This window comes from Oryza sativa, chromosome 8, assembly GCF_034140825.1.
Source record: "Oryza sativa Japonica Group chromosome 8, ASM3414082v1".
Classification (NCBI taxonomy): domain Eukaryota; kingdom Viridiplantae; phylum Streptophyta; class Magnoliopsida; order Poales; family Poaceae; genus Oryza; species Oryza sativa.
In genome coordinates, this window is record NC_089042.1 from 6,277,430 (window position 1) to 6,300,004 (window position 22,575).

General features: G+C 39.9%; 4 protein-coding genes across 5 annotated transcripts; 2 read left to right on the plus strand and 2 right to left on the minus strand.

Moving 5' to 3' along the window:
- The first annotated feature begins 15 nt into the window (after positions 1 to 15).
- LOC4344932 (uncharacterized) lies at positions 16 to 7,880 on the plus strand. 2 transcript variants are annotated; one of them, XM_015794800.3, is made up of 8 exons: positions 16 to 378; positions 1,558 to 2,329; positions 2,425 to 2,523; positions 2,607 to 2,702; positions 2,836 to 2,934; positions 3,015 to 3,113; positions 4,594 to 4,740; positions 5,259 to 7,880. In XM_015794800.3, exons 2-8 carry the CDS (start codon positions 1,631 to 1,633, stop codon positions 7,413 to 7,415), a joined length of 3,396 nt encoding a protein of 1,131 aa, XP_015650286.1. In that variant the 5' UTR covers positions 16 to 378; positions 1,558 to 1,630; the 3' UTR covers positions 7,416 to 7,880. The 2 variants fall into 2 exon arrangements, with proteins under 2 accessions (XP_015650286.1, XP_025883303.2); XM_026027518.2 differs by having other exon boundaries at positions 4,594 to 4,683.
- A 3,346-nt stretch (positions 7,881 to 11,226) lies between these two features.
- On the plus strand, positions 11,227 to 15,839 carry LOC4344934 (UDP-N-acetylglucosamine diphosphorylase 1). Its single transcript, XM_015794916.3, has 15 exons — positions 11,227 to 11,476; positions 11,986 to 12,040; positions 12,129 to 12,280; positions 12,382 to 12,421; positions 12,794 to 12,883; positions 12,971 to 13,074; positions 13,195 to 13,269; positions 13,452 to 13,491; positions 13,581 to 13,663; positions 13,773 to 13,850; positions 13,954 to 14,097; positions 14,179 to 14,246; positions 14,917 to 15,031; positions 15,131 to 15,287; positions 15,397 to 15,839. Exons 1-15 carry the CDS (start codon positions 11,306 to 11,308, stop codon positions 15,492 to 15,494), a joined length of 1,470 nt encoding a protein of 489 aa, XP_015650402.1. The 5' UTR covers positions 11,227 to 11,305; the 3' UTR covers positions 15,495 to 15,839.
- LOC107275991 (probable pectinesterase 8) lies at positions 15,529 to 17,599 on the minus strand. The gene is made up of 5 exons (XM_015794918.3): positions 17,080 to 17,599; positions 16,804 to 16,975; positions 16,507 to 16,713; positions 16,165 to 16,424; positions 15,529 to 16,074 (listed from the first exon to the last, which is right to left on the minus strand). Exons 1-5 carry the CDS (start codon positions 17,451 to 17,453, stop codon positions 15,903 to 15,905), a joined length of 1,185 nt encoding a protein of 394 aa, XP_015650404.1. The 5' UTR covers positions 17,454 to 17,599; the 3' UTR covers positions 15,529 to 15,902.
- A 233-nt stretch (positions 17,600 to 17,832) lies between these two features.
- LOC4344935 (small ribosomal subunit protein uS17) lies at positions 17,833 to 20,881 on the minus strand. Its single transcript, XM_015794919.3, has 6 exons — positions 20,776 to 20,881; positions 19,867 to 19,907; positions 19,684 to 19,784; positions 18,955 to 19,099; positions 18,779 to 18,868; positions 17,833 to 18,159 (listed from the first exon to the last, which is right to left on the minus strand). The coding sequence occupies exons 1-6, from the start codon at positions 20,785 to 20,787 to the stop codon at positions 18,069 to 18,071; spliced, it is 480 nt and encodes a 159-aa protein (XP_015650405.1). The 5' UTR covers positions 20,788 to 20,881; the 3' UTR covers positions 17,833 to 18,068.
- Between the last annotated feature and the right edge of the window lie 1,694 nt (positions 20,882 to 22,575).

A 22,575-nucleotide genomic window follows, 5' to 3' on the forward strand; every position in this document is an offset into this window, starting at 1 on the left:
ACCACCACCCACCTCGTCTTCTTCTTCGCTAAGCCTAAAAAGAAAAAAAAAAAAGGTCTCCCTCCTTTTTCTTCTCTTCAACCCCCTCTCCACGCACGCGCTCCCCCCCGCGCGCTCGCTAACCCTAGCCATGGCCGCACCACCATCCGACCACTAGCCGCGGCGGCCAGCGACGGCGAGGCCCCCCCACCCCGTCCTCCTCCTCCTCCTCATCCGCTTCTCTCCGGTCCGTCCCTTCGTTGACTGCCGCTCGGTTTGCTTCCGAGGGTTTTCCTCTCCCGCTGCTGCTGCGAGGGAGGGTCGATCCGTTCCTCCGCTGGGCGTGCCTGTGCGGGTGCTCCTCCTCCTGCTTCTTCCGCGGACTCCTCCTCCTCGAAGGTATATCCTCTCGACCGCCTCGGAGTAGTCGTCGCGGGTAAAGTTGGGGGAATCCACCCGGACGTTGTTGATTTCTGTGATTTTCTTATGGTGATTATCCCTAGCTCGTTTGAATTTATTTTGGGGGAAATTGTGTTGTGGCACGCTGAGAGGCTTTCTACTCCACTGAATCGGTGAATCATTTAACCTGATTGCGGATTTGTCAAGCTTATGCCGTAGTGTGATAGTGTTAACCCTCCATGGCATCTCAAGAAAAGAAAAGAGAGAAATTGGGGATCCGATTGCCTTCCCCTCTTTGCCCCACACCACCCAATATCCCCACGTTATGTCCGCCACTAGCTATATTTTTGTTATTTTTAATAGTTTGTGCCACACGGTTTTTGAGTTGAGGCTCGTTCTTAAGCTATGAACAGTTTTTTCCTATGAACCAATGGAAAATAGGTAGGGATTTATGCGCCCATCAGGAAAAAAAAAGAATTGCGGACTACTAGTTTTAAGTGACTAGTGGCACTGGATTTCTAACCTTATGGGAGATCGAGGAGAATAACTTGTTTCTTTAATAGTATGGCTTCCCTTTTTTGATAGATAAGGCTAAGTGGGGCTGCAGAAGGTTGCAATTTCTTGGAAGCCTGTTTTCCTTATTTGGGCACAGAAAGATGGAAAGAATGTCCTTATGAAGGCTAAGACATGCGACCACCTCAATTACTTATCTGTCGTACTAAATTATGATTTGTGCACCATATAGCTTGTCTAATTTTCTCTCTACTTGAGTGGTAATCCAGAAACATTATCATCATCGTTAATCTCTGCAAATCTTAATGAACAAAGTATTTTCGTAACAGTACCTCTTTAGCTTTTTTTTTTCAAATATTAGTTCTGAGCAATGTGTTTAAATTGGAAAGACAGTCTAGTCGCCTCAATACTGACTAGGATGACTAATAGTGACTAATAACAACTAATCGAGTGACTTTCCAACTAATCGTGGTTAGAATCAAGCCACCTTAGTACCGGCCAGGACACTAATCGCGATTAGTCGGACAAATTGAAAACATTGGGCCTGACAAATAATCGGGCATCATCGTCATCATCAGACTATTTTGATTTTATGGAATGAATTTATTGTTCTCTTCTGTGGCTTCAGGAAATTTTATTTATTTATATTTTGTTGTGATTGAACAGGTCCTTGTGAACTGAAGTAACCTCCACAGGAGTTCACATGTTCTAGAACACCAAGTGTCAGGGGAAAAACATTATGGATTACAGCAACAGTTCATGTTCTAGAACATGCAGTGGGCTTGTTAGGTTAAACAACACTATAGAGTCCAATGAGGTTCTGTTTTCTAAAACAAGAAGTGGGCTTGTTAGGATAAACAGCACTGTAGAGTCCAATGAGGTTTCGCTTTCTAAAACAAGAAGTGGGCTTATTAGGGGAAACACCAATGTGAGATCCAATGAAGGTTCATATTCTACAACACGAAGTGAGCTTGCTGGGGCAAATGGCGTTGTGGATTCCAACGTGGGAGATTTATGTTCTAAAACACGAAGTGGGCTTGTTAGAAGAAATGCCACTTTGGATTCCAATGAGGGATCATGTTCTAAAACACGAAGTGGGCTTGCTAGGGGAGATGGCATTGTGGGTTTAAATCAAGGTTCATCCTCTAAAACAAGAAGTGGGCTTGTTAGGGGAGGTGACATTATGAATTTCAGTGAAGGTTCATCCTCTAAAACACGAAGTGGGCTTGTTAGGGGAAACACTACTGTGGCTGCCAGTAATGGTTCATATTCTGCAACTCCAAGCAGGTTTGTTAGAGGAAACATCATTGTGGGTTCCAAAGAGGGGTCATGTTCAAGAACAAGAAGTGGGCTTGTCAGAGAAAGCATCCAGATGGATTACAGTGACAGTTCATGCTCTAGAACTCGAAGTGGGCTTGTCAGAAGAAAGCCCTTTATGGTATGCAGATTTCTAACTTCATCTACCCCTTTTCATTTGTTCCAAGTGCAACATGACATATATGTCAATGATGACCACTCTATATTCGTTGCTAGGTTCAAGTCAAGGATGAAGCTGCCATGAATGGGCTGTCTGATGACTGTTTGAAAGAGGACAGTCCAGGAAAGAATGAACCAAATCACAAGAGTAATCTGGTATGCTGTAACGATCCTTGTTTTTGTCTTGCCTTTTCTATCTAAAACACTTCACTTTGTCATTATAATTATTTTATTCTTAGGTTGAAAATAGTGATAAACCAGTCATGAAGGGGCCTGATGGATGGTGGAAAGAAGGCATGCTAACAAAGAATGGGTCAAAGTACATGAGTGACCCGGTATGCTGTCATGATTCATGACCCTTTTTTCTCTTGCTGAGTTCTATCTAAACCGAGTAAACAACATGCTATCATGACCCTTTTTCTCTTGCGCCTTTCTGTCTAAACCAATATACTTGTTATTTCATTATAGGTTCAAACCAAGGGTGAAGCATGCATCAATGGGCTTCCCGGTGGACAATGGAAAGAAAACAGTGCGGAAAAGAATGTATCAAATCACAAGAATGAGCTGGTATGCTGTAATGATCCATTTTCTCTTACTCCTTATCTGAAAAAGATATATCTAACTAGCTCTAATTATTTCATTGCTAGGTTCAAAGAAAGGATGATCTAATTGTTGATGGGCTTCCTGATGGATGGTGGAAAGAGGACAGACCAAGGAAGAATGGATCAAATCTGAAGACTGATCCGGTATGCTGCAATGTGTTACTTTTTTCTTGCTAATTTCTGCCTAAAACAATACATCTAAGGCTCGGTTCAAAGTGCTTATTTGATTCTAACTGTGAACTACTCCCTCGGTTAAAAAATATAAGGTGTTTAGGTTTCGTTAGGACAAGGCTTTGACATGTCCAGTTTGCAAATACTTGTTGTTTTGCACATGGACATGGTCTCCAAATAACAATTTTGACCTCTGTTTTCTATTACAATATATGTACAAAAGTACAAATATCAACAATATATGATTTTATTGAGGTAATTTTCAAGATTAATCTTATATATATGGTGTCCATATTTTTGAAGTAAATATTTTAGAAGGGCATAGTCAATGTTTAGAAGTTTGACATCTGTCTTGTCCGAAACGGCAAGTATGTGCAAACTGGAGGGAGTATAATTTATATGAAAAAAAATGATGTTATTAGATTTGTATTCAAAAGTACTTATGAATTATGATTATGCCTTTTATCACAAAAATGAGATCCTAACAGAGTAATTTTTGGTCAAAGCCTTGTCCTAATGAAACCTAATACACACTATATTTTTGAACGGTGGGAGTAATTGTTGTTTGAAACACTCATTTCTTTGGAGCCGTGACAACTAAATCTTACTAGAATCAGTAAAGAACCAGATTCCATACTGCAGCACAATCACCGCATCGGTCCAAAGTCATTAGCATGTCTATGGATACTTGCACTTAATATCTCAAGAACTCTAAGCTGAGTTTCAACTCTCCATATTCATCTCAATATTGTGCAGCAACAATACCCTATGCCTAATATAATTGCAACCAGCAATATTGTTCCACTTGCATCTTGGTTCTATTTTGAGGTAGAGTAGCCACCCAAGAAATATATTCTACAGGTGCTGCATGTATGCTGTCGTATGCGACCATCTCAATAAGAAAAGCAGTTAAAAGCAATATAGGGCCTGTGTGTTTCTTGCAAAAGTTCCCTTTTGTCGTATCCATAGGTTAACTTACCATCTTTACAATAAGCTCATTTGTTCTGAACCGCCACATTTCCAAGGAGGCCAAATTTGTTAGTCATCCTCTTCCGTGGCACATGTGGGTGCTGGTGTTACTTGTGATATTATTTGAAGCATGTCTTTGTTTGAAATGTCAATTATGATTTCATAGCGTGAACATTTTTATATGAGCATATCCTGTGCTCCTGTCAGTTGAACCTACATTTTAGCGTGCCCAGTGTTACCTTTGGTGCTAGGTGCGGGTATGATGGCAGGCCAGCACCTAGCGCCAACAGCCACCAAGGCGAGTTACTGACTGCCTAAGCAGGAAAAATCAGTTTGTCAGCCTAGGCGGGCACTGTTCCCCTTGTTGACTTTATAATGCATGTTGCATTGCTAGCTCTTGTGATCCTTTAATAATGAAAGCCTTCAGGGCATTCCAGGAATGTTGTGTCTTAAACTTATTTTTGCCTTGTTTTAATCTCTGCAGTACTACATTGATCCAGTCAGTGGATATGAATTTCGCTCTCTGAAGGATGTGCACCGTTTTCTTAAATCAGGGGACATCTATAAATGCATTGTAAGGCCAAGAAAGAGAACTATCCAAGATCCTTGTACTATTGAAAACCAATCTCATGTGAGTTCCTTGCAGTTCTTCTTGGTTTGAGTTACTGGGGCATTTTGCTTCTTCTATCAGGACATTAAATAAACAAAAATACTAGGTATCTTAATTACCATGCACACCTCAAATTGAACATATTTGCTTTGGTTAAAATTTATAGAGTCCAGCCCTAGTAATTATATGTTTCTTGTAGCTCAGACATCAGCCACATGTGAAGTGTCAACTGCTCCTTGTCCTGGTTGCCCCTCTTTGCGTGCGTAAAGAATCAGAGTTTTCATGCACTATTACATCAGATAAAGAACTCTGATTCCTTCTGAATTCAATTTTACTATAGACTCTACTCCCTCCAGTCTTGAATAATTGTCGTTTAGATACATGGAAATCATGTGTGCAGATCTGCCTAAAAATTACTAACAAAATATTTAAATAGAAATTTGTGGCCAAAGTTGTGTTTTGAAGATGGCAAAAATTTCCTTTTGTATGTCCCCTTTTCACAACAATTTGTACTTATTAGATCATTTTGTGAAAATCAGACAGCAACATTGTTGCAACATACAAGGCCAGGTACCGCCGACAAGGCCATTCAATGTGAATTGCTAACTTCAGAAGGTCTCATGCTGCCGTGGGAGGAACAGCTCAGTCCATATAGAGAACTCAACAACCCAAAAAAGATGCCCGAGTTGGAGGGCATGATAGCATCTCAAAAACATGCCTACAAAGTTGATGCTCCAAGGGAAAAGAAATCTTTTCCGAGAAAAAGAAAACAGCCAAGTGCAGGAGGGAAGCCCAAGAAGCATAAAATCGTCCCTGCAAAAATGGTTGCCATGCCTGTCCGAGCATCACCTCGCTTAGCTTCACTGAAGATCACTCATGATTTAAATACTGAGCCTGAAGATGAACTTATCGGTGTAAATCTTGTCAATGAGGTACAGTCTACTAAAGAAAATCCTACTGATAAGTCACGATTGAACCAAGCAGGCATTTCCACTGAAATGACGTCTGTTCAGGAAAGGGCTGACAATCAGTTGCTGTCAAGCCAAGCAGACACCGGGAATCACATACGTGTTATGGAGGGGGACACTACAGATTCGTCACAGCTGAGACAAGCTGACACTGTGAACCAAATACTCACAGATCAGGAAAATGCTGTCAGTCAATTACAGTCGAGCCACACAGATTATTTTGTTCAAATACGACCTAGACAAGAATACGTTACCAATTACTCACAATCACAGTTGAGCCGTGCTGCCACTGTGAATCAAATAGAGACTAATCAAAGGAACATGTCAGGTCAGTTGCAGTCTAGCCAAGCAGATTCTCTGGATCAAATACAGACAGAGCAGGAAAGTTCTGCCAGTCGGTTACAGTCAAGCCAAGCAGACTCTTTCAATGAAATACATACTATACAAGAATACATTACTGAACAGTCAGAGTCACAAGTAAGCCATGCAAATCAAATACAGATTGATCTAGGAAACACTGTCGATCTGTTGCCGTCGAGCCAAGCAGACGCCATATTTCAAATGGAGACTACACAAGAATACATTACCAACCAGTCTCAGTCAAGACAAGCAGATATTGTGGATCATATGCAGGTTAATCAGGATAACACTGCTAATCAGTTCCATTTGAGACAAGCTGACACAGTCAACAGAATACAAACTATGCAGGAGAGCACCACTGATCAGCCACAGCTCATCCAAGCTTTAACTGTGAATCAAATACAGGTCAATGGGGAAAACACTGCCAATCACGTCCAGTCAAGGCAAGCAGATACTGTGAATCATATACAGCTTAATCAGGATAACACTGTCAATCAGTTCCAGTTGAGACGAGCTGACACAGTCAACAGAATACAAACTATGCAGGATAGCACCGCTGATCAGCCACATCTCATCCAAGCTTTAACTGTGGATCAAATACATGCCAATAGGGAAAACGTTGTCAATCACTTCCAGTCAAGGCAAGCAGATACTGTGAATCATATACAGGTTATTCAGGATAACACTGCCAATCAGTTCCAGTTTAGACGAGCTGACACAGTCAACAAAATACAAACTATGCAGGATAGCACCACTGATCAGCCACGGTTCATCCAAGCATTAACTGTGAATCAAATACAGGCCAATGGGGAAAATACTGCAAATTACTTACAGCCAAATTATGCTGAAAATAATATCATGCAAGTTGGTTTCTCTTTAACTCCTGAGCCGGAAGAAGCACCTGCCACAAGCTTTTGGAGAAATGTTGCAAATCAGGAGTTACCGGTTTCCATGCAAACAGATGGAAAACCTGTTGTGAGCTCTGCGTTAAATGTTGAATACCAAAATGTGCCAGCCACAGCACCCGCTCAGCCAACGCGAGCTCCACATCCTGAAGCAGCCTCCTATCCGTCTGGGCTGGCTGTGCCATCTCTATTTGGGAATTCCTGGTCAGATCCATGCATTGAGTTTGCCTTCAAGACCCTTAGAGGTGACATTCCTGTTCTGGATGATACTTCAGCTGTTGAACAATACTTCCCTCAACATGACTTGAATAAACCTCCATCACCAGATTATTCTGCTTCACCAAGTTGTTTTAGTTCCTCTTTTGACAATACTAGAAACTTTACACAAGTCGACCATGCCAGCCTCCCAGCACCGAATCCGTCAGATAAACTATACAATGGTGGTTGGTTCCCTCCCAAGTGACTTCCCTAGAAGGAAAAAAGTGCAGCACTACGATGTACCTGCTAAGATGCTAAAGAGGAAAGCCCAAGTCTGGTACTTATTGTTAGAACTATGTTGTAATTCATGATCTAATCTGGTATATGCTGTAAAACTGTTGTATGATTGTATCTTGCTCTAACTTGTAGACAAAATGTACATCCGACTAGAGTTACCTTGTAGGGTTAACATAGCTTCAAGAACAGAATGTCGAGTAGAGGGATCAATGTTGTTTCTGTCTTTTTTTGGTTGCGTGCAGTTGCTGGGATATTCATACCATATACTGTCAGAGCTAGCTCACTGATGTGCCATCACATGGAGTGTCTTAATTATTTGAGATAAATTCTTCCATGCGGATGATGAGCCCTTTAATTTTGCTTTTAAGGCCAACATGTATTGAATTGTGTTTCGATGGGATAGTAAAAGTGCCAGTGCATTCAAGTGCAACAATGCTGAATCTTTGATGCAATTCTGATTCGCAGCTTGTATTATGTATTAATGGTGCGATTGCAATAGTATAGAGTTATTTTATTACTTCCTCTTATCAAAATATAACAACTTTTGGTTATATACCTGAAGAAGGGTATGTCTAAATATATTTCTTTATTATTATCTAATGTAGATGGAAAAGATAACGATTGCCCCCTCAGTTGTTTTTCCTCTTTCTCTGAGCTGAAAGTTATAGTGAAACTACCTTGTTGAAAATCTTGCGACGCTTCTACGAAAAAAATTGTTAAAGACTTATAAATGACAGCTACGAATAAAAATATAAGATATTTTATTTCTTTAGGACAATACTTTCATTAGCAATTAATCTATAGAACATATTTTTTTATTTTGTAAAATTGATGTTATTAGATTCATATTCAAAAACATTTTCTTATTATTGTACTTTAGTGTCACACTATTTATGTATACAAATAGTAGAAAGCAATTCAAATACGCTTTATATTTTTATAGGAGTAGAGTAGGATTTTAATCCTTGGGATAAGTTTACCATCCACTCTGGTGAAAGTTCATTTTAAGTTCCTAGAACTTTCGCCAAGTCAAACACTGCATTTGCAACATGAAACGAAACCACCACCAGTAAACAGTAAACACTGACACTAACCAGTGAAAAGAAAGAAGCCACTGACATATTTTTCAGAGGAACACTGACACTACTGCCTGCACTGAGCAAGTTTAATAGTATAGTCCACTGCTAGCTCTAAATCATCTATAGCTAATGTAATAACCAATTCATACAATAGTTGCTTACTATACTATTAATATTTGGTCACATCTGTCATACACACGTTATATCTTGAAGTCTGTGCTGTAGCTGGCTACAGATCTGTAGCCCGCTGCTCTTCTCTCTTCCTTTATCTCTTTAAAATATGGTTATAGCTAGCTTACACCCTGCTATTGTACCTGCTCTGAGAAAGCAGTGACATTTTTTCAGATGAAACACTGACACTAGTAGAATCACTACTGACTGCACAAGTAGAATCAGGGATAATAAGGGCCTGTATAGTTGGGGAAAAAATTTTTTTGGGTGTCACATCGGACGTTTGACCAGATGTCGGAAGGGGTTTTCAGATACGAATGAGAAAATTAACTTCATAACTCGCCTGGAAACCACGAGACGAATCTTTTGAGCCTAATCAATCCGTCATTAGCACATGTGGGTTACCGTAGCACTTATGGCTAATCATTGACTAATTAGGCTCAAAAGATTCGTCTCGCGATTTACAGTCGGTCTGTGCAATTAGTTTTTCTTTTTTGTCCACATTTGATGTTTCATGCATATGTCTAAACATTTAATGTGATGTTTTTGGGGAAAATTTTCTTGAACAAAACAGGCCCTAAATACTTCCTCCATTTCATATTAGGCCCTGTTTATATCCTGGCAAAATTTTACATCCTGTTACATCGAACATTTGGATACATGAATAGAGTATTAAATATAGACGAAAAAATAACTAATTACACAAATTGTGTGTAAATTGCGAGACAAATCTTTTAAGCCTAATTGCGACATGATTTGACAATGTGGTGTTACAGTAAATATTTGCTAATGACGGATTAATTAGGCTTAATAAATTCATCTCGCGGTTTACAGACGGATTCTGTAATTTGTTTTGTTATTAGACTACATTTAATACTTCAAATGTGTGTCCATATATTTGATGTGATATGCCAAAACTTTACACCTCTGGATTTAAACACAGTCTTATAAGACTTTCTAACATTGCCCACATTTATATATATATTAATGAATCTAGACATATATGTGTGCCTAGATTCATTAACATCTATATGAATATAGGCGATGCTAGAACGTCTTATAACATGAAATGGAGAGAGTATTAAATAATTGACGAAGTAAGCATAGCTCAACTAAGGCCGTGTTTAGTTTCCCCCTATTCCCAACTTTCCATCACATCATATCACATCAAAAATTTTCCTACACATATAAACTTCCAACTTTTTTTCCAAACTCCCAACTTTCTTCAAACTTTCAACTTTTTTCAGGAACTAAACACACCCTAATTAAGTTCCTCGTGGTTGATTTGACACGGGTGGTTGAACTAGTCCACCACATGAGCTGGTTAAATTTCTTGTGGTTGAACCAGTCCACCCGGATTCAAATTTTAGATTTGACACGGATGCTTGTATTTTCAGCTAATTAAGTTTTTTTGTTGTTGAACCAATCCACCGGGTTCAAATCCTAAATTTGACACGAATGCTCGTATTTTTTGACTAATTAGTGTAATTTCATCAATCTTAAGATATGCCGACAGTCTTCTAGGGGTAGGTTGCACTAGTAGAATCAGTCCATCCGGGTTCAAATCCTAAATTTGATACTGATGCTCATATTTTGAGCCAATTATTGGTGACTTCGTAAATATCAAGATATACCAGCCCAGTCTTCCAAATATGCTCAGTGCAGGTACAATAGTAGACTATAACCCATCTATAAACACATATCGAGGAGAGAGAAGAACAATGGACTACAATTTATAACCAACTGCAGCACGGATTCCTAGACACAATATGTGTATAAAAGGTGGGACCATGTATTAATAGTGCAATATATGTTTACAAGGGCAATTGCAAATTTACCACTACTTTGAATCGTTATTGCAAAATTACCACTAGAAAATTACAAAAATACCACTAGAACTGTTATTCGACATCCTTCAATATTTAAAAAAACTGGTGGCAAATTTACAAATGCCCAGTTTATAAGTAACCATTGTATGAATTGACTATTAAGTTGACTATAAGTGATTTAGAGTTACTAGTTGGCTATACTATTAAACTTGCTCTCAAAGGGCTAATTATTAGTGACTTCGTCAATCTCAAGATATGCCGGCCCAGTCATTTATGGATGGGGTGCGCGTTGTGAGCTCCTGCGTTTGTACTGTGTTTAATAAAAAAATAATAATAACTGAGAAATAAGGGTCTGTTCGATTTGATGCCATTTTCAACCTTACCAAATTTTGGTAAAGTTGCCAAAAAGTGATTACATTTAGTTTGCTGTCAAATTTTGGTAACTATATAAGAAATCCTACCAAAATTTTGGCAAGTTGCCAAACAACTATGTAAATTTTTGGCAACTTGCTAAAATTTTAATAATGACAAAACTTAGTAAGTTTTTTTTGGTATCAAAGTGAGCAGGCCCTAATATTGCCATGTGGGGCTCCTCTCCTCATCTCACGCTGACACGCACGCACAAACGCTAATGACGACCCAATCAGCAGCAGCAGCCTCTCTCCTACTAATAATCTCCCCAAGATTGGATCATACTCTCATCTCATCATAGTCTCCGCCCATCCGCCATCGCTCGCAGATCTCTCTCGCTCTCGCTCTAGCTCTCGCTCGAGGAGGAGATGGCGGAGATCGTGGTGGCGCCGCGGGCGCCGGCGCCGGCGGGGAGGTGGGGCGCCGCGCCGCCGCAGGAGCTGGTCGAGAGGCTCAAGGACTACGGCCAGGAGGGCGCCTTCGCGCTCTGGGACGAGCTCGCCCCCGAGGAGCGCGACTTCCTCGTCCGGGACATCGAGGTCGAGATCCCTTGCTCCTGCTGCTGCTGCTGCTGCTTCTCCTCGCGTTTTGATGTTTTCTTTTTTAGAGTTTTAGATTCGGTTGCTCAGTTGAGACTTCTGCGTAAAGATTCCGTTTTGAGTGGACACTAGTCTGTTTGTTGATCGAATGTTTGGTAAAGATTTCTTTTTTGTTTTTTTTTGCGTTGCGATTGTGGCGCAATTCAGATGCGCAGCTGATCTCATGGAGATGGAGAAATTCCTAGTTGAAATAGTTACTGGTTAGCTTTAGCTTGATCCTTGTATGTATTCGTAGTTCATCATCTGTTGCTGCCTTTGTTTTTTTTTTTTAGAAAATGGATTAAAATCCGGCCTCTACATCCACAATGGATGTACACAGCCCACTGTTGCTGCCTTTGTACATTGAGCTTAATTGTGATCTCATGCACAAGGTGAATTGACAGCAATGCATTTTTGTGTATCGTGAGATATTGACCTTGGCTTACTCAACTTCGTGAACTGCATTTCAGAGCCTAGATCTTGCTAGGATTGACCGGATCGTCCGATGCTCGCTCAGATCACAAGGTGTGAGATCATCCATCCATAGGCATTTTCCCATGTAACGTGTGCAATTTTCTGAATTCTGATCATGTGATGGTGCTCGGGAGCACAGGTGTTCCTTTGCCAGCCGTCGAGCCTGTGCCGGAGTCGAGTGTCTCGACCGTCGAAGATAGAACTCCTGAGGACAAGCAGAGGTGGTGGAAGAGGGGCTTGAAAGCCATTTCAGAGGGGAAATTGGCTGTTGTCCTTTTGGCTGGTGGTCAGGTACTCTCAAAACTCCTGAAAAGTATGATTGGAAAAGATCTATGAATCGCATAGCAGGAAATGAAATCTCACATATCCTCTTTCTCTCCAATTTCGGACAGGGAACAAGGCTTGGCAGTTCTGATCCTAAGGGATGCTTCAGTAAGTTGTCATACTTTATCTTGTTGCATGCTACTTCCACTGTGCCATTAATGTTATTTATTTTTAACTACAGATAAATGCTCTTTTTGGTACCCTACTATTTTTTAGAATTATTTTCTCATTGTATATTTCAACAGGAAGTTTCAGTGTTAACTTTTCCATGTTCTCCTTATTGTCCTATGGTCAATATAAAAATAAACTTTTTTACTCATGAGAAAAACCTTTGCTGGTATTCTATACTGCAATTGTTTTTCATTCTGTTGTGTTGATGATTATAGAGTATTTTTGGAGTAATATCCTACGTTTTAGTCTGCTTTCAGTCTTCAGTGATCTTAAGATTCATGGTGTTCTTTTCCTCTGATTTCTGCTCAGGCATCGGGCTTCCATCTGGAAAGTCACTTTTCCAACTTCAAGCTGAACGAATTTTGTGCATACAGAAGCTGGCTGCTCAGTCCACTGATGGTAATTTAGTCAAGCATGCCATTAATGGTTTCTTTACTCTTTCTTAAAAAATCACATGTTCAACATGTTAACTTTGTGCAACCCCAGGTACTCCACAAATACACTGGTATATAATGACTAGCCCCTTTACTGATGAAGCGACTCGAAAATTTTTTGAAAGCCACAGATATTTTGGCTTAGAGCCTGACCAAGTAAGGATCACTACTTTATTCTTTATTATGAACGGAAATTCCAGTGAAGTTCAACATGTGACCTCCTATTGCCCTATGAAACTTCTAAGAATTATGTTTGACTTGATTCTTTATTCGTAGGTAACATTTTTCCAGCAAGGTACTATCCCATGTGTCTCAGCTGATGGAAGGTTTATTATGGAAACACCATACAAGGTTTTTACCTTGCTTTATTTATATTTTTTTATTTCATCTCCCATTCTTCCATCATTCCGTTGCAAGTGAACCAGCATTGGACTATCTAATCAAAATACAAGTATTGTGATAATAAACTTGCTTGAATGGTGCTTGCCTTCTGGGGTTAATGACATCTTTTGCAACATTCTGTTGAAAACTAGGTAGCAAGGGCTCCTGATGGCAATGGTGGAGTGTATGCTGGTAATTCCTTGTATCAGAATACAACAATTATATATTATCGATGTTAGCCACAATTATGTTGTTTATTTCCTCTTTTTACTGTGCCACAGCTCTAAAATCTCAAAGGTTGCTGGACGATATGGCTGGAAGAGGTGTGAAATATGTAGATTGCTATGGAGTTGACAATGTATTGGTGAGTACACTTTTTTTTTAAAAAAATATATATTGTAATGGGGCCTCTCTCTCCCCATCTGTTTAATTGATCTCCTTTTTTACCAGAATAATCAATCTCTTTGATACAGGTCCGTGTTGCTGATCCAACATTCCTAGGATATTTCATTGACAAGGGCGTGTCTGCTGCTGCAAAGGTCGTAAGGAAGGTATGCCAGTGCATTATCCAATCCCTAGCAGAATGAGAAGTATTCTTCAACTTCAATTATGCACCTCATTTTTGTTTTTCATTATTATGCTTTGCTGTTAAAGGCATATCCACAGGAGAAAGTTGGAGTGTTTGTTCAGCGTGGCAGGGGTGGGCCTCTTTCTGTAGTTGAGTACAGTGAAATGGATGCAGCTATGACTACTGAAATAAATCAAGGCACAGGGCGCCTTCGTTATTGTTGGAGCAATGTATGTCTCTTCTTATTCCCTTTCCCCTCCACTGTCCATCCTTTATAAGTGTTGATAATCATTTTACTATCTTTCTGTCAGGTATGCCTGCATATGTTTACTTTGGATTTTCTTAATCAAGTAACAAATAGTCTTGAAAAGGACAGCATGTAAGTATTGTTACTGAAGAACTATTTTGTTCTTGAGCATTATGATTCATGATGTTTCATTTCGTTCCAACATTTATTTCCGTATCAAAAGTTGTGGTTTAAGCATAGGTAATTGCCATAGTATTTAGAGCTATGTTCTTATTGTAGGCTCGAATAATAGAAAACTTCTTGTAAATGACTTCGCCCAATTATTTTATTACTTATTTAGTACTATATAGCTAACTTACTAAACTTTAAAGAAAAGGACAATTGTGTGGCTGTATTTCAATGCATTTTTATTTTAGAAGTTTTATTTTGCATATAACTGTTTTGCCTAGTGGTAAATATAAAATATTCTTATATAACTCTTTCAGATCGATCAACACAGTTATAATCTGTACCACCACAATCGACCTGATAATTGTCTCTTTTACTAATTTATGTGGTAATTTCTAGCCCTTGAGAGTGAATTAAGAGGCTTCTTTTAACCTTGTTTTAATAATAGAACAGACATTATTATATCAATTAATATAATAAATCACTTGTGACTAGTTTTTCGTTATACAACCTCTTTTTTTTTTAATTTTTCTTCTTCCTGCAATGTGATTGTTGGATATTATACAGCAATACCACTTCAGTGTCAACTTACTCTTTCCATATTTTGTGCTTAATTTTAAAATCCTGTGCCCAGTTACCATTTAGCAGAGAAGAAGATTCCTTCAATCCATGGGTACACGGCAGGCTTAAAGCTTGAACAGTTTATATTTGACGTGTTCACCTATTCTCCATCAACAGCTCTTTTTGAGGTTTGACTTCAAATTCACTATTACTAGTTCTATTTAATTACTGAAAGCAAACATTTATTGGAAAGATCTCATTGGTATTGTTGGCACCTAATGTTTCAGATTTTGAGGGAGGAGGAATTTGCACCAGTAAAGAATGCTAATGGTGCAACTTATGATACTCCTGATAGTGCCAGATTAATGCTGCTCCGCCTTCACAGCCGATGGGTGGTAGCTGCAGGTGGCTTTTTGACTCATTCCGTGCCCTTGTATATGACAGGTAACGTTTTGTATGTATATCTAGAAACTTTTGAAGACCGTCACTAGCTGAAATTTTTTTAGATGGAAATTTGTGAATTGATTATCGCATAACTTTACTTGTACTTCAGGTGTTGAAGTTTCTCCACTTAGCTCTTATGCGGGAGAGAACCTGGAAGCCATATGCCGTGGACGGACATTCCATGCACCGAGTGAGATTTCATTTTAGGAATAGTGTCTGTCGAAAGCAACAGTCTCAGACCCAGCTAAAAAGCATCTGTCTCAAGAAGAGAATGGCAGGATCCCTCAATTTTCATTGGGACATGAGATGAGATAGTTGGACTTGAGCTCTTGCAGTTAGAATGTTGATATTAGTCAGCTTGTTGTAATGCCAGTAATTGTAATTCAACAATTGGAGTTGGCTCCCTTTCCATGTACCATTTTTGTGCTGCTCAAATGTAGATGATCAAACAATGGCTAAATCTTCTGTAAAAAATAATACATCTCTGTAAGACTGGTCTATGCACAATTGTTAATTCAACGTGCTCTAAAGTGAGAAGAAAAAGAAAACAAAGAATGGAGTACACATTTTCCTTTTTCAAGTTTGCAATACAATTAATGCCTATGTTTGGTTGCTTCAAGCAGATATCAGTGAATCACAGTATGGCTTTAGCCATCTGTCTCCGTCAATAAAAGAAGTGTTCAGGTAAGGCAAAACCTGCACATCACTAAGCTTCTGAGCATATGGCACTCTATCTGATAAGTTTGCACCATCACCCGTGCACCTGTACTCTCCATAGAACACAGTCCTGACAATTCAAACATTACAAATATTAATGCTAATTTACCTTTTTGTCATGCAGGTAACAATTGACACTGAATAGAGAGAGGATGCATACTGGTCTCTTGAAGGATCATTCCAATCATTCCATCCTTCAGAGGCAATGATGTCTGACATTGAAGTGTAGGCGAAGACGACTGTGGAATATGGTCTCCATGCTCTCCCCAGCCATATCCTGCCGGTGCCGCCAATGCTGCAATTGACAAAAGAGTAGCCAGTGTTGTCGTCTACAGATTCCCGGGCATGCGCAGTGACTGAACCTGTGATGGTTCTCACCCCTGCAGGAACAGGATCTGCTATGGAAATCACCCTGCAATTCTGGGAAGTGCACAGGTGGAAGCAGTCAGTGACAAAGTGTATTTTTGTTGTCTTCCAATCTTTGGATTATGGTTTTACTCACTTCATAGAGTGACCTGGCATCTCCAAAGATAAAGTCAATGGAACCCTGGATGAAGCATTCCTTGAAGTAATGCCGGCCACGATCATCGTGAAGCGTATCTTGCGCACCAAAGAAGCCGCAACCCCAGAATGCTGCCTGGTCACCGCCGATCCTCAGTGCTACCGCCTGAGCACCGACATCACCGGGTCTTGGGATTGGTGCCACATTCTGGTTTCAAATAATTCAGAGTTAGCAAGGATTGCTACCTAAGGTGCAGTCTGTGACTTAAGCTGAAATTGCTGTGTACTCTGTGTTTACAATGAAGCTGATGTTTTTCGCAACAAAGCCTGTTGCGAAAACGGACACTGAACCGCTGTAGAACGTTCCATGCGATGAGTTGGCAGTGTCGTTCCAAGAAATTGCCGTCAGATCGAATCCCTGGCCCTGAAATGTGATGTTGGGCTTGGTTGCTGGGACTGTCACCTTCTCACTGCAACAATTCAGCTTCGGTAACAGCACACTTCGCAACAGCCAACAGTGCACTTTGGAAAGAGCACTACAAATCTGAAGAAGGTAAGAAACACTGATGCTTACTAGTAGATTCCCTTGTTGATCCATACAACATTCCTCTTCTTGCTGAAGCTTGGAACAGCATTGACCGCTGCCTGCACCGTTGTGAAGTTGCAGCAGCCATTGGGATCGACACAGAAGATTGAAATTGCCGCGGTATCTGGCGGTGGAAATTCCGGTGGGAAATCATCGCATAACGGATTATATTCGTCGCGATACCGATGATTTCCAGTAGAATTTGTAGTGCCAGATGTTAGCAGATAGAATGGAAGGGAAGGTGCTGCAAGATCAAGAAGGATTCCAAGGAATGAAGAAATGGCTGGACTATGGAGATGTGATGAGAGCAGCACAAGTGCAGATATGCAGCAAGAGAGAGGAACGATAAATTTGGTGCTCATTTGTATGACTGAATTGATTCACTATTTCTTGGAGAATCTGGGATGGATTTGGGGTTTTAACATGCTGAAATGCACTTTAAGAAGAAGCTTAAATTGCATGCCTTGCAAACAACCGATCTCCTTTCTTCAAGCTTGAGACGCAGCCTACAACTACAACAGCTACTAGGAGGCTAAGATGTTTATTTAATGCGTGCAAAAATTATCAAGTCACCGTCAGAATCTTAGAGATGATCTTATCAGGCAGCAACAATTTCACAATAGCAAACATCACAAGATCTTTTAGTTCATGTGAAATAGACATCTTTTGAAATGTCAGTGACATGGTGAACAATTTCCAGCTTAAAAAAAACAACGATAACGCACATCACCATCATAAGACTGAAACAAACAGGCTGTTGATGCTATTGCTTCAAAGAAGGAACATGGCCCAACGACAGGGCAACAGCAACCACAATTTGCATGACCAGAGATCTAAACAAAACTTGCACGGATACATTTCAGATGAGTGGCAAATGCTCCAGGGACCTAGACAGAAGGTCAAAACAGCAAGCTAGAAGAATTCTAAGTGAACACTTGTATATTTAACTAGTGATTGATTAGGCATTTTCGATAAGCTCAAGCTGCAATGAATGCTTTCTTCCCACCACCTGTGGAACCAGCTGGGATGACTTTAATAACGTTGAACCTCACAGTTTTTGATAAAGGCCTGCACAACCACACACAGGGCAAAGAAAATTCAGAAGTAAATATAAACTCAGGGGCTGGAAATGCATTTTTGTTCATAACCAGAATAAATTTCATGACAGAACAAAAAAATAATAATCACATGAACTAAACATTTTTGCAATTTAGGGCCTGTTTGGTACAGCTCCAACTTCTAAATATTGCTCCAGGAGTTGAGTCTGGAGTGGAGTTGTGGAGCTACCTAAACCCAGCTCCACAACTCTAGTATATTTTGTGAGAGAGCTCCACCCAACTCCACTCCCAGTTTTGGTGGAGCTGAAACTATTTGGCTGAGCTCAAGCTCCAGGAGGGGTGGAGCTGGAGCTGGAGCTGTGCCAAACAGGACCTTAACCTGGTTAAGACAATAGAACAGCCTCATCCAAAACAATATGATGCTTGGTTCTGAGTTATGGCATCAACAATGTAATACAAGAGGAATGACAGAGCAGATGAAAATATAAATTAGTTTCTTAATTTTCAAGAACATTTTAAAGAAAACAGATAATTCAGTGGAACTTTCAAGTCATGTAATCCCAATATTCAGGTATGCAGAACAAAACAGAAAACATGTACTAAGTACAGCATCAGCTAGAGAACATTACCTGCACTGGCCAATGATGACATGGTCACCTTCCTTAACACGGAAGCATGGAGAAATGTGAGCTGGAATGTTGGAGTGCCTCTTTTCATATCTACAAGATGAACAAGTTCACCTTCTAAATAAGATGCCATCACAGATAAGAAATGTAAGTTCATAGTCCTCCATTGCTTTACTTACCGCTGATATTTCTTCACAAAATGGAGGTAGTTTCTGCGTACGATGATTGTCCTATTCATCTTGGCACTGTGGCATGTTCCAGCAATAATTCTACCTCTGATAGAAACAGTTCCAGTGAATGGGCATTTCTTATCGATGTAGGTCCCTGAAACAGAATTAGTTAACAATTTGATTACATTATGATGAAAGTAGCAAGTTTCCCTAGGTATTCCTAAGTATATCATCAACAGAACAATTGTTACATGCATTGCAAAATAAATACCAACTGTAGCAAAAAGAAAAATTCAAGGTAAGCATTTTTCTTCCTGTAGCCCAACGAACAGCGCATACAAATTGGTATCTGGTAAGGAACCAAGGAACAATGTTTGCTTTCATCAAGCTCTTTTTTAAAAGAAATGGTATCACTAAGAAATCACTGATCACTAAAAAAAACTGAGGAATAAATTTGATAACTAAAAACTTTTATCTAAAAAGAATCACTGCCAAGTTAAATTACTTTGAGCAGGGAATGTAATACCATCAAGACTATGTTGGAACCAATTACTTATCTAGGTATTCACAAAGAGATAACCTGTTTCGACATAGGGCAAATGTAGTTCATGATGTAGGATGTAAAAGAAAGAATACCAAAGTATAAAGAAATGGCAGTGCACACTTCAGAAACTAAATTATATGCCAAATTACAGGGTGCATGATTTGCATAGTTACAGGGAAGAATTTATTTATTACCTTCAATTGCTTCCCGGGGTGTCTTGAAGCCAAGGCCAATATTCTTCCAGAAGCGGTTACCTCCCTTGCCAGGCTTCTTCCCTTTGCCAGATTTCTTTGGGCTGAAATCAAGCACCTAATTATTAGATACAAATGATGTATTTAATGAACCGCAAAAATTACAGGTAGAAGCAGAACCCTCACCAAAGGAAGACCTTGGGCTGCTTCAGGAAAGCTCTCTCAGTCTGAACAATACAAAGAATGACATACGTCAAAACTACTGGCACCGTATAATGACTACATTCTAAAGTGTGCAATAGAATAGTCAACAAATTGTAAGCACGACATCGACATGTACCACGGTAAATGCAACATAACTCTGCTATGGTGAAACATGACAAAGGTTTTATCAGAACACAAACAATTGAGCATCACCCAAATAAAACATTTTATAAGCATCTAGCCATCATGACAACTCTAGTTAGTTTTTACTTAATAGAGAAGACATTTCCTTTACCCTTTATGCAACTTTACTTTGTACTATACACTATACAGCTTCCTTCACATATCTGAACCCAATCTAACCATCATTCCCACCCCCAAACACATCATCGATTTTTTGTCAATGAAAATCACAGTATACAGAGATAACCAATGAACCTTGGGTTGAAATAAATAAACAGGTGGAGTCTTGGGGAGCGCCAATGCGACAACCCAAACTACATTAATGTCATCGAGTCTCAAAATGTACAAAGCATTTGTGTCTCAGCTTGCGAGCTCTGAATTCACATCCCCATCGCAAAACCATAGTACATCGTGGATTCTTAAACAGAATCTTTAAAAAAATTCAACGAAAATATGCCGCCATTTCCTAATTATATCCTCAGGAGATGCCCACAGATCAAAGCCTCACTACCGTAAGATTCAAACTTCGCATCGGTCATCACACTACACTGGATCAGATCAGATCAGACCAGTAGATGGCTCGAACACCCTAGACGCGCCAATTAATAACTGGTCCTAAATCCTAAACGAGAGGAATGGGAGGGGATGCGAGAAACAGCGCATCGACGGAGAGAGAGATCACGCGGGGTGGGTGGCGCGGGCGCTTACCTGCTCCGCCATGGCTGGCTGGAGGGTGTACGGCGGCGAAGGGGGAAGGAGGCTGCAGCGGCGATGCGGCGGCGGGCGGCGGAAACCCTAACGAGAAAGGTGTGATGATCTTATATACAGAATGGGGAGGGGGTTTTTTAGGAGCTCATTCAATGTGGAGGTTTTGCTGAAAGGACCCTGATTTTTTTGGAATTTGTGCTTAGTAGTCACATTGTGAAATGAAAATGAGATTTTGCTGAAAGGACCCTAAAGGCTGTGTTCTTTTGGAGGGGTTGGGAACCCTCTCCTCCGCATGGAAAACGGAGCGATACATTAATACGTGATTAATTAAGTATTATCTATAAAGAACTTGAAAAATAGGTAACTTTCCTATATCAACTTTTTGCAAAGCGTGTATCGTTTAGCGGTTTGACAAACGTGCATACAGAAAACAAGGGAGATGGGTTGGGAACCCATGAGAAAGAACACAGCCTCACCGACTACTCCTGTCCCATAATATTAATGGCATGTTTGGCAAGAGAAGGGAAGAGGAATGGGAGTTTGAAGGAGGAAGTTGATGGTGGAATTGGTTATGGGAGTTACATTTTTAGTCCCCATTTGTTGTTTGGTTTTCGAGTCCAATTCTCTCATAATCTCACGAATTAATATGTCTTCTCTAGGTAAGAGATCAACTGCTAAATGACTAAATTTAATTTTTTGGTCAATTCGACCACCACCTTCGGTTAACCATATTGGCTGAAAATTGGCCCAATAAACTCAATAAGTAAATGTTGAAGAACATCAATTTAAGTAAGCCCTAGAGACTTGACGGCAACTACAACTGTAAATTCATTGCAAGCGCCTATGCCTATACTCTAATCTAGTCCTTTGATCTAAATCCAGCGCACAATGACAATACATTTGGTTGATTTAGATATCTCAACGTGAGGCTGAGGTCGAGGGCCAGGACTTTAGGAGGACATTGACCAACAGACTTACCATTTGCGTAGCATACAATTGGTTTATGACGATTGAGATTGAATTGATTGATCTCGACTATTTTATACTATAACTAAGTATTTGATGACCAGACCGAAGACTGATACCGAAATCAATATTCGATCAGATATATCTTAGCCATACCGTACGTACGTCCTCATATCCATATATATCTTTGAGGATACCCCTGCAACTTCCTTGCCAAGCAAGCTAGGGGAAAAATTGGTCAAACACAAAATCAAATAGTTTGTCAGAACATTTCCCACTTAGGGTGTGTTTAGTTCCACACCAAAATTGGAATTTTGACTAAAATTGGAAGTTTAAAGAAAAATGTTGGAAGTTTATGTGTGTAGGAAAGTTTTGATGTGATGAAAAAGTTAGAAGTTTGAAGAAAAAGTTGGGAACTAAACAAGGGCTTATGTTCTCATTCCAGCTGCCCTACTAACTACTAAGGCTGTGTTCGCCATTCCCGGTTCCCAATCGGAGTAGTACGCATGGAAAACGGAGTGGTCCATTAGCGCGTGATTAATTAAGTATTAGCTATTTTTTTAAAAAAATGGATTAATTTGATTTTTTTTAAGCAACTTTCGTATAGAAACTTTTTGCAAAAAACACACTGTTTAGCAGTTTGAAAAGCGTGCACGTGAAAAACGAGGGAGATGGGTTGGGAAAAGGGGGTGACGAACACACACTAAGGGCAATAGCAGTGCAAGCTATGGGGCCCATACCCCTAGCCCAAAGTTATAGCTCAAAGACATCTACCCCACAGTGCAAGCACCCATATATGTGTGGCTAAATAGGATGAAGGTACTATGGAAAGAA